This window comes from Lampetra fluviatilis, chromosome 13, assembly GCF_964198595.1.
Source record: "Lampetra fluviatilis chromosome 13, kcLamFluv1.1, whole genome shotgun sequence".
Lineage (NCBI taxonomy): Eukaryota > Metazoa > Chordata > Hyperoartia > Petromyzontiformes > Petromyzontidae > Lampetra > Lampetra fluviatilis.
Genome location: NC_136287.1, coordinates 7,648,498 through 7,660,561, shown reverse-complemented (window position 1 = coordinate 7,660,561; position 12,064 = coordinate 7,648,498). Strand labels below are relative to the sequence as shown.

The window sequence follows — 12,064 nt, the reverse complement described above, 5'->3', positions numbered from 1 at the left end:
TAGATTTATCTTATATAAGACATTATTCCCTGTGGAAACAGACCTAGGGAGTGCCGTGTACAGCCCTGGATAGATGAAGGTTTTCGACTGTTTCACACGTAGGCTTTCGCGACCAACATTATTTATTGTAAAGTTTTTTTGGCTTGGCTCGCATAAATGTAGATGTGTCATACACCCACCTAACACACCTGTGTGCGGGAGTGGTAAGAAATCGGTACGTTTTATTCACGGGACAAGGCTGACTGATAATAATGACCTGTGTCGGGTGGAGGTGGGTGTGCATTTCACGTGATCTAAGCCGAAAAGACGTTATCAAGAATTACCGATTGTGTTTAACCTGCGCGCCAGCCTTATTGCGTTACGTGAGATGCCTTCTTTCGATGGCTATCTAAGCCCACACTATATACACAGCGTGGCCTGCATATTTGTTACCGCGGTAAATGTTTGCTTTGCAGCCTGCACTCGTCTCTATTGATCTCCACGTGGGCAACGCACGTGACCAAACGATCACCTGGAAGATGGCGAGGATGACAGTTCATGTGGCCGTGCGTGCTATGCATACTGCAGGACCACGCAGCTGTACGAGCACTCGAACACGCGTCAATCATCACACGACGACGTCTAATGAACTACTGCGGAGGAAGCGAATCCAACTGGACCCCAGCTGTGGCTTTGTTTTTGATCCAAGTCTGCTTTCAATGTAGTAGTAAGAATAAAATGTTTAAAATGAGTTGTTTTTCATATAGCACCCGATACGCCCGGGCGTCTCAGAGCGCTTTACATCACATCTCAAATATTTTAAAGGGCACCACCCAGTGGCAGCTCTCCCTGCGGGCACAACGCGACATTGAGTGTGCCAGTAGAGGGCACTGATTGCCGTGTATGATCCCAATTGAGTACGCGAATTTATGGGTAAACATGTCAAAAGGCATACGCTGATCAGGGAGCCTCAGTAAAGTCAAGACATCTGGAACATGCGATTGGCTACGGAGGAGATGGCAATCTACTGACCTGGAGAGGTAATAACCTGTCTGACTGGGAACACCTCGTGATGAACCTGGGGAGAGTGAGAGAGCCAGACACTTCTGGCTGGGATTTGAGAGGGCATGATCCAGTGCGACCAGGGTCTACAAATCCTGTGCACGGTGGAAATAACCGGTGGGTCCTCATTTAGCTCCACTACATCCATACACCGCGAGACAGATGAAGGAGATTGTCAACGTTGGGACGTGGCAAGCCCCTCCTGAAAAAAAAGTGGTATTTATTATAAAGTGATATTTTTTATAAAGCGTTATTCATTATAACACTTTTTTTTCAGGAGGGGCTTGCCAAGTTTTTGCAGTAGGGGAAGATGTTACTCCGTATAATCCCCAATAAAATAATCAACGTAAGAATGTTTTGGCCAATGCCAGTTTCATTGCAGGTTTAATTCTTTTTTTTTACTATGGGAGGAAACCGGGGAACCTGGAATGACATGTCGGACTGTTCCCAGTCGGACAGGTCATTACCGGTGGAGAGAACACACAAACTTCACACAAACTTCACACAAACTGCACACAAACTTCACACAAACTCCACACAAACTTTACACAAACTCCACACAAACTTCACACAAACTTCACACAAACTGCACACAAACTTCACACAAACTTTACACAAACTCCACACAAACTTTACACAAACTTCACACAAACTTTACACAAACTCCACACAAACTTCACACAAACTTCACACAAACTTCACACAAACTTCACACAAACTTCACACAAACTTCACACAAACTCCACACAAACTTTACGCAAACGTGCTCGAGTCGGGAATCACACCCTTAACCTTCTTGCTGCAAGACGCAAGTTCCACCACTGCGCCACACTTGCCCGCACGTGCCAGTCACGAAGAAGGGAAACCATCACATTCGGTTTGGATGGAATACTTCACACACTACGGGGCGGGGGAAATGGTGTGGACGATTCCTGACCAAAAACGAGAGGCGTTCGCACGAAAGTTCGCGGTGTGCGAAACTCTCTTACTCACCTGGGGGCAAGGACTCAACAGCCATGAAAAAATGCGATTGCATTGGGTGGTTTTGTGCACCCAAACTTGGGGGTCGCAGTTTTTGGTTCAAGACTTGTGAGGGAGATAGAGGCAGGGGTTCAGCAATGGCCAGTATCTAAATCGTCAAGGTATTTACAACGTTAAACTTGAATGTTGCGACTTGCATTCCCAGCGCTATACCTAACAGTATATTAAATCCGAAGCAGACATTCCTGCAATGACGGGGGGGGGGGGATCCGCAATTTGTGGCCAATGGTCAACATTCCTGTGTTAAAATCCACACGCATGGATTCACATTCGACTCGGAGCGGGAACAGAGGGAAGTGAATCTCCCTGCGCCATGGTGGTGCATACACGTGCGTCGGTACTGGATAATTTGAAACGAACCATTTTAGTGGAAAATGCCTTTCATATCCAATTTTTTTCAGGTCCAAATTCCAACTCTGTGTGTAAAATAAATAACGGCGGTAAATTCCGTCATTGGGAGAGTACGCCCTCTAAAATAAAAGGACAAGGCTAAACAATATCAATCTAGATTTGAAGCTTTCGTGACTGCAGGAATCCATACTCTTTGGTTCTTTTAGGTAAAATCACGTAGGTAGAAAATAAAACAAATCACGACGTCTCTCTCCCACTTCAGAAAAAAAATGTCTTGCTGTGGGTTTCCCACTAAACAATATGTTACAAAATAGAATGTCTACGGCAATTACTTTATGGCCCAGATCTCTCTGCGGCGAGCGATGGGGGTAATGAGGCAACGCAGCTCGCTTAGTGCAAATACATTATCCGCTTTCCCGAGTGCTTCATTGTGTCCAAGACTACCCGCACTGCATTTTAATAAAGTTTCCATCCTTTGCCAAGAATTACTAGGATTTGGCTCACAGTCGGCCTACAGTGCAACTCTCCCTCAAGAGAGATGGAGAGGACACCTCCATCGGCAGCAGCCTCTGTGAGCATGCACATCCCATGGCAGCAGGGACGTGACTTCACCTCAACTAATCATCCAAATCCAACACTTTCTGTACATGATAACAAAATCCATTACAACAGGGCACAGTGTGCAGGCTGCAAACAAATACATGTAACCCACAAGTGTGCCTGTTGGAACGGACATGCTGTCCGACTCTTCGGAGTTGTCGGTCTGAACAACAATATGGCTACACAGTAGTAGGGTTTTACCCTTTAAACTGGTACAAAACTGACACCTTTATACAAGGCATCATGTTTGCAATAACCACAACACAAGTAGTCAAAATGCAAACAAAAAGAAACAACTCTGATAATGATAATAATATGCACTGTCCTTGAAGTTGATTGGTCCACACCCGAGACAGCTTTCCTTAGAGCCTAGTCTCCATTGGTGTTGGACCAGTTGACACCAAAAGGCGTACAACTCAAAAACAGCGCACTATCAGAGTATTGAGAGCTCGGGGTAAGCATTTAACACTATGAGACCTCCTTTACCAGTGGCAAAATATAGTAGTAGGTTTTGACCCTTTAAACTGGTACAAAACTGACACCTTCATACAAGGCATCATGTTTGCAATAACCACAACACAAGCAGTCAAAATGCAAACAAAAAAAAACAACTCTGATAATGTTATCAGAGTTGCAAACATGATGCCTTGTATAAAGGTGTCAGTTTTGTACCAGTTTAAATGGTAAAAACCTACTACTGTACTATATTTTGCCACTGGTAAAGGAGATGTCTCATAGTGAATATGCCTACACGTTCAGCTCCAGAGCTGGTGGAAGGCGAACAGCTTTGTACGCGCCATGAGGTGATGACATCGCATAGATATCCAACTGAACTTCGCAATACGGACAAACTTTTAAATCTGCGGAATGGCCCCGGCTTCCTGTACTCGCAAATATTGCAACGCCAGATAATTGCTGCGAAGTTGCAACGCTACGTGAACTGCACTGCTCAGAAGTTGACCCAATTCTGCCAATCAAAGGTGATCTAAATAACATTCCACATGCACGGCTGAGATCCAGAGAGCCGTTTTGGAAACAAGCACAACCTCTACATCACTCGAAGTTCAGCATCTAAATGGAATGGAATAATTCGTAGAATTCAAGCATCGTGCCCCAAAAACACCTGATCAGCGAGCCCACCAACACACAGTCTGGCTTCCACAATGCACAGCTCATCAGTGAGCCCACCACCACACTGGCCGCCACCACCTCACTGCCCGGCTTCCACAAAGCGTAGCTCATCAGCGAGCCCACCACCACACTGCCCGGCTTCCACAAAGCGCAGCTCATCAGCGAGCCCACCACCACACTACCCGGCTTCCACAAAGCGCAGCTCATCAGTGAGCCCACCACCACACTTCCCGGCTTCCACAAAGCGCAGCTCATCAGCGAGCCCACCACCTCCCTGCCTGGCTTCTGTCTTCCATTGATGCAATGAACAGCGCTTCACAGGATAAGCACAAACCACAGGAGATGCGAATACCTCATGTAAAGGTGAAAAATAAATGTCTCTATTCTGCAGCAAAGAAACAACAACCCATGAACCAAATAACTTCACACACATTTTAAGGTGGCGTGTCTGCAGTTAAAAAACTTTCAGACAAAGGAATGTAAGGGTTAAATCACTTAGAGCTGAATCTTTAATCGTTGCTCTTCATTGGCTGTACAAAGTAATAATCATCATCACAAGCCATGCAAGGCCTGGTGGGAGTTGTACCTTCATGCTGTTTATATGAGCATGCCTTTGCGTGTTATTAAACCGACCTTAACTAACCACTCAAACCCAGACCTGGGGTCAATTACAATTGTAACAGTGTTATTCTCAATGAATCTAAATAACTATGTAGTGGTAATTTCAGCTGATATCTGCTGCCATTATAATTACAATTTATTCATCCCAGGTCTGCTAAAAAAAAAACTCCAAACGCCTGGCAACAGCCTCCAAAACAACAGCAGACTGCGCCTGTGTCAATGACAAGCAAGTGCATTGCCCAACAGGCTGCTCATCACAGCACACCTGGAGTCGTTGTTTGTTTGTCTCGAGCCAGCGAGTACGAGTTGGGTTAACCACAACACGGGAGCATATCAGGATGTTTCTGGCTCTAGCGGAGCCGTCAAATATGCGATGACCTTTGATCTCAAGCATGCAAACAATTTCTGACCTCTCCACCAAATTTGGGCGCTTGCATCAGGTCAGTTATGTTACATATCCGTTTAACACGTAGGCTTTCGCGACCAATATTATTCATAATAAAGGTTTTTGGGTCAGATCGCGTTATTTATAAATGTGTCGTAACCCTCCACCACCCGACACGGCCAAACAACACACCGGTGGGATAAAGAAGTGAATAATTTTGTCCTTTGTAAACGTGACACATATTTACTGTGTGGCCGTGTCGGGTGGTGGAGGGTTACGACACATTAATAAATAACGCGATCTAACCCAAAAAGCCTTTATTATGTCACATATGCCCGAGCGTGCCTTTTTCCGCCAACAATTGTTCTTGCTACACCACTGCAGTACCAGCAATATTGTGTCCCGCAGGATGCGAATTAAACACCTGCCTGTTGCACTCCAAATCTGGAATGTTCGTTTACATTTACGACGACGATGACAACAATGTCGATGTACGTGCACCTCTTTACATGAAACTGCATCTCTGATGCACCACGAATCTCCGTTGCAAACTAGCTGGGTAACTGGCTGAATTGGCCTTTCTATGTAACGAATAAATATTGATTGATTAATCGATATCAAGAGGCTGCACAAAACAATCGAGCATACATCACAGGCTAAAGAAAACATTTATAAATGTGTTTGATTTTAAAGAACACAGAGTCATAGGTGGAGGAGAAAGGGAGGCCGAGTGTAGATGACCACTGCCAGCCAACAAGATTTTGTTCAAAAATGCTCTGTCCAACCAAGGACAGCAAACGTAAAACACACCTGGGCCATGCAAAACAAGCACACACACAAGTGCACAAAGTGAAAGAGGAAATACGTATGTATGCTGAACTTCTTAAGCGCCGTATGTAGCCAACCGTGATAATTGGAGGTGCGTATATTTGCTTAGGTAACCTGAATAAATAGGTGACGAGCAAGTTTATGTGTAAAACAAGCTGAGGAAGTAAAATAAAATAAAGGGCCACATTCTTACAATGTCACAGCGAGTGGTTTGCCCTGGCTGATACTGGAGGCAACTAAACTTTAACCAGCCTGAGCACACCCCGCTCAACAAGAGACACACATTTGAGATGCCTTCCCTCCCTCGCTCGCTCGCTCGCGAACAACTGCTGGAATTTTCTCAACAGAACCAGTCAGCGAATTGCTTCCGAGGCTTGGCAGGCGAATGAGTGGCAAAGTGAACATCTCTGGGCTCGTGATCCGTTGGAGGCTGCTTAATTGCGCATTCGCTGGAGACCGATTTACATTCCACGGGGTATTTGCTCACACAATTGGTGGTCTAAGGACTTCAAGCAGGAGATGAGAAATCACCTTTGCCTGGTCAGTTTGTTTCCAAATGTACTATTTCCAGACAAACAAAAACACACATTCATCAAGAGCATTGCCTTGCTACGGAATATAAGATGCAGGACGATTCTGTATGTACAATTTGGCCCATTTCAGTGGCAACACGCTCACATTTCAAGCTGAAGTAACACTTCCTCTTCGTTTCTTTAGATGTGTGAAGATTCATTCGAAGATAACGTCTTTAAGCAAAGAAGAAAAGGTGCAAATCATTTTTACGCGAGTAACTTAAGGCTGAAGACTAACAAAATGTAAGTTTATTCCCTACGACAACACTGGAAATGGACAACCCGCTACAGTGCATATCGGACTAAACTAATCTGGAGAAATGACGTATGAAACTATATTTAATTTTCAATACTTATCTTCGCCCTCCCCCCAATCTCAATACGCTCATGACATGTGTCAACACTCTCCTCCGTAAGATAAATTGATTAGTTGAAAACAATGGGGTATCTATAAGTGGTTCGACAATACGGTTGCTTTTCAACCATTTTGGGTTTTACTTTTCCACGGCAGAGAGAACCCACAGATTGACTGACGTGTCGTTGGAAACTGCACTCGAATTAATAATAATAATAACAACAACAATTTCAACAGCGCCATAATCTGGCAAACCATTATAAGGGCCCTGAGGAAACAGAGATATTTTGAGGTTTAGAAATTACCACTTTCAATTACCGTGTGAACAGTTTTCCATGAGTAAGCAATGGTATATGAAACACCTCGAAATAAAAAAACAATAATATGCGTGCATCAACTCTCACCTGCATCTAAATTCATAGTATTCAAATGTCACCGTGAACCCCTACCACGGGTAGCGTGAGCGGTGGTGAAGTCCTTCAACTTTGCCTTTGATGTCACGTGTCCTATTACTCGACGAACGCTGCCCAGCAATGAACAAGTGTATTGCAGAATAAAGTGGCATTCTTGCTACCGAGTGTGCTATCATTAAACATTGAGAGATAAGGAAACTCACATAAATGGAGCAAATTGATGACCGTGCCCTAAAGAAGCGCGGGGAAGTGTAATTGCACCGAGGGACCCGAGTGAGACGACTGTTAAGAAAGGGTAATAGGTCAAAGGGCAGGGCACATCTCAAGAAGGAACGATGGCCAATTTACAACACTGGTGACGGATGGAATGGCTGTCAGAGTAGAAAATAAGCCCGAGATTACGATCACCATGGAGACGGAGCAATAGGCTCACGTGCAGGAGCTAGATTAATTGTGCCAGAGGGAGTGTGAGATGGTGATGGCTTTTGGGGGAGGCCTGCATCCAGCAGTGGATAGATGATGGCTGACGATAATGATGAACACAATTTATTTGAAAGCTGCTTTTTCCAAAAACGTGTTAACCACCCCTTGAACATTTTTCGATTTGAAGCTTTCGTGACTGCAGGGTTTCATATTCTTGGTTCGTTCGGTAAAGTCACGTAGAAGGGAAATATTATTATTTTATTATTTCCCTTCTACGTGACTTTACCGAAAGAACCAAGAATATGCACCCCTTGAACAGTTTACCATTTGACAGATGACAAAGCACGGATGAAAATAATTTCGGAATAGTCATAACTGAGCAACGCAAATGTAGACACTTTAACCTAACAACACAAAGACTCAATGACTCACCCGTGTACGACCAGTGAGGCTCTCCTGTGAAAAAAACAACAAGGAATACGTGTGAATTTTTAAGCATGACATTTGGTTCGACACATACTTTGTTTAAACAGTACGTAACACAATACGATAACAACAAAACACCTACAATGGCATCCTTTCGTCATTGGAAGACGATGGGTTTTCAGTTTTCGGACAGGATTTAAATTGATTTGAACATTTCCTGTAATGACTGGAACAGCTGATTCTGGTTCGACATGGCCAGCCGCCGCAGTTGTCCCATCTTGTAAAATTGCCTCTGGTCCTGTCATGGCCGCTGAATGATTGACGACGCCGGTAGGTGCCATGCTGTGTACACACAGCACGCTTGTCCCGGAGCTGCTGAAGCCAGCGTACATATCGTAACCACGTGCGCCTACCTACCAGAGCTTCCCACTGATTGCTGTTGATGTTGAAAGTCTCTTAGGGCACGCTTGCACACGTCCTTGAATCGGGAGTTGTGGGCGACCAACCATTTCTCTTGGCACATCTGGGTGAAAGTTGACTTATCGCTAAACCAAGGCCATATGGATATGTCACAGTTTGTCCCGTGATTCTGGGTTGGAGGGGACTATTTCATAATCAAATTAAAAAGCAATAAGCAATTAACTTGTAACACCACGCATAGAAATTAAGTAAAGGCAATGACGGCTACACCAGCATGCACAAAACGGGCTACTCGACAAAAGTAAAGCTGAAAACCGCTTTAAATTTAGTGGGGAATGCTTCACTGTGATTTAGGAGCGAATTCACGCAGGATTAAGAAGAACATATGAGTGTGTGAAAAAGAAAGGTTAGATTTGTGAAGACACAAAGAACACGAGCGTTACGCCGCCGTGTACAGAAATGCCGTAAAGGCCTCGGTGCGGGGTGATTAATTGGTCAGGTCGGATATGCGACGGTCGGATATGCGAGGTTCTACCGTATCACACAAGGTTTTCACACAAGGCATCATCCACTCCTCAACAACTTATCCTATACAGATGTATATAGCAGCGCCTTAGCCCAAGGCGCTTTACAACAGCTGTACAATTGTACATGAGATGACAGTGGTTAAAATAAAGAGTGGGGGTTATTGAAAATGTTGGTGTAGTTAAGAACAGGTGGGAGAGGTTAAACGGGGGGTTGGGGTTGGGATCGTGAAAGGGGTTGAGGTATGTCTGGTCATACATATAGCTGGGGGCTGGGGGAGCAGGAATAGGATGGGCAAGAGAGAAGAGATGGGGTTGATTGTGTTGCAACTCTCTGATATTTCACAGCAAACAAATATGTTCCCTTGTTGGGTCTCATTCTTATATGCGGGTATATATATTGAAAACAAATGATTTTAACAAGTCCCAGCCTGGCTATCCCGTCGTTTCAGATATTATCTGGATTGTTTTGGTATCGGTTCATGAAAAAAGTCACGCAAATGTATAAACAAAAATTATAAATCACACCATTAACTGCGAACAGCTTTATTCACTGGAGTATTATAATCTGCAGAAGTATGCCCATTTCGTTATAAACCTGTAAGCACTTTAATGGAAATGTGACCGAGTTCATAACAATTAAGCTGGATAAGATGTAAAAAAAACATATATAAGCCTCCTTTTGAAGGGGGCAAGATTTGTAGTGAATTTAAAAAATGGTATGCATAGACATTCAGCGGCTGGCTGAAAACATTTTTATATAAAACATTCAATGCAGGACCCTCCTACAAGAGTGTGGCTTACCCGTGTAAATGAATAATTGTTATTGTATGACAAATGCCTCCCCGTATTGCCTGTAACAGACTGTGGGGCAATTGCTGTTCCCGAGCACCTGTGAAGGCCGGCACTGTGGCGCACGAGGGGGGGGGGGGGCCAACACCACGCCCGGTATTGTATGACTATATCTCATACCACGTATAATGACTGCACTGCTAATACGCTCCAACAAAATGTTAATATAAAACGCACAGGTACATTTTTTGTAAGATTATATCTTCATGCATTTATATTTTAATGAGTCATTTAGTTCAGAGCCCTTTGTCAACTCACTGGTGGATGAAGGCCTCCAAATGCATTTTTGTTTGACCGGGGCAGTTCAAATCTCGGCACGAATATTTGCTGTGGAACTGGAATCGAACCCAGGTTGCCCGAGTTATTCCATAGTGCGGTGTTCTCACCAGGACACCGCCCGTAGGTTACTGTGCTTGGTTCATGCCCCGACATTACTTTGTCTGCAAGTCGACATCCACATTGGTCGAGACATTTGACCGCAAACCGCAGAATATAAATGGCAGTCACTAATCCCAAAGAAATGCTATGAAATTAACCGCCCCCCCCATATTTGAAATCTAAAGTTGCGAGGTGCGTTTTATAAGCCGGTACGCATGTGCGTGAGTGTGCGAGAAAGAGACCAAGTTTGAATAACCTTACTGACACTGTGCACACTATTTGCGGTGCGTCTTAGAAACACACGAGAGCAATTGCAGAACTGGAACACAATTGTTGATACAACTGTGATGCGTGTCCTAGTTGTGGGGGTCAACTTTGCTTACCGGTGGCGCTGTCTGCAAATCGTCCATTCAGCACCAGGCAGATGCCCAGCAGAGCCAGCACACGTCCGCCGGACGGCCCAGACATTCCAAACGACCTTTAAAAGGAAAAAAGAGTGGATGCACGAATTGTCAAGCACTTTTAATTGCGTACAGACTCTGCGACAAAGAACGCTCAACGTGTACTTTACGTGTGTAGTAGTAGTAATGTCGTATTCGTTATTGCTGCAGACCATACCGGTAAAAGTTGCCCTTCCTCGTGAAGTTGGTGGTGCTCTCGAAAACGTGACCTTTTGAAACTCAAGAATGAGCACGTGTTGAGCTCGACTCTTTTTTATATTTTGGAGTGGGGGGGGGTTTGGGTGCTCAATTCACAGTCTTATCCGTCTCAACTTGGCCTCCGGTTTTGGCAAGCTTTTGGGCAACCGAGCGAGTTGTGCCCCGTTGAAGGCGAGCGAGCGAGCGGACACCCACCAACGGACGAGCAGAGGGCACGCGACCACCGGACAACCGTGAGCGAGACGAACACGTGCTGACACAGATGACTCTCTTGCACACTCTCTGCACACTCATTCACTCGCTCGCCCACTTCCCTCCTCCAGCGCTGGTGGGAGGTGGGGGGACGGGAACCAGTGGGCGTGCTTGTAAGAGGCAGTGGCTTCTTCTATGCTGGGTGAGAAACTGGATGAGGGATTGATCTTCATTCACAAGCCCGCCCTGCCCCCCCCCAACCAAACCCCCATCCTCCCTCTCCACCTACCCACCCTCATTTTGTCCGAAAATTCTAAACCAATTTGCATTTATATATTGGCCCAGAAATGCGAGAGAATCTGAAGATGCTGTTAAAGAAACAGTGGACATATATTTATGTTTTAGAAAGAAAGAGGCGCGCGTAAATCCGTCTTTGTGTGCGAGTCTGAGGGTCGATATGGGGGGAGTCGTAGGCGCAGTGGAGCAGTGAGCGCGCTGCGCTACGAACCTGGCGACCCGAGTTCCATTCCAAGCTCACGGCCAACACGAGTGACGATTATCTGGGCCAGTTCTGGGCCGGTGTGTTAAACATCAGTACTGGGAAGACAAAGGCATCTGGGTGTGCCGTACCGGCCTTCATATGTACTTTACAAAACTTGCCCCAAGAGTCTCTTGAGGCTATACGGGTTATATTTGTCATTGTACATGTGAGTATTCTACAGGAGTGTATATGGACCTCTGTATGACTCAATGATTTTCTATGTGAGTCGTAGTGTTGTGCGTCTATGAGTCTGGGTTAGTCAATACAACTCAGATTTACAGAGTATCTCCATGGAACCATCTCAAAAGGCA

General features: G+C 45.0%; 1 protein-coding gene across 1 annotated transcript in view; it reads right to left on the bottom strand.

The window, feature by feature from the left end:
- Positions 1-11,441, bottom strand: part of LOC144935499 (carbonic anhydrase 14-like) — a 56,654-nt gene extending 45,213 nt beyond the window's left edge. Inside the window, exons 1-3 of the mRNA XM_078862211.1 lie at positions 10,980-11,441; positions 10,745-10,839; positions 8,194-8,217 (exon numbers count right to left, since the gene is read on the bottom strand). Of these exons, the coding sequence (XP_078718337.1) occupies positions 8,194-8,217; positions 10,745-10,829 (109 nt within the window). The 5' untranslated portion in view covers positions 10,830-10,839; positions 10,980-11,441. The remainder of the gene's footprint in view (positions 1-8,193; positions 8,218-10,744; positions 10,840-10,979) is intronic.
- Positions 11,442-12,064: the final 623 nt, after the last annotated feature.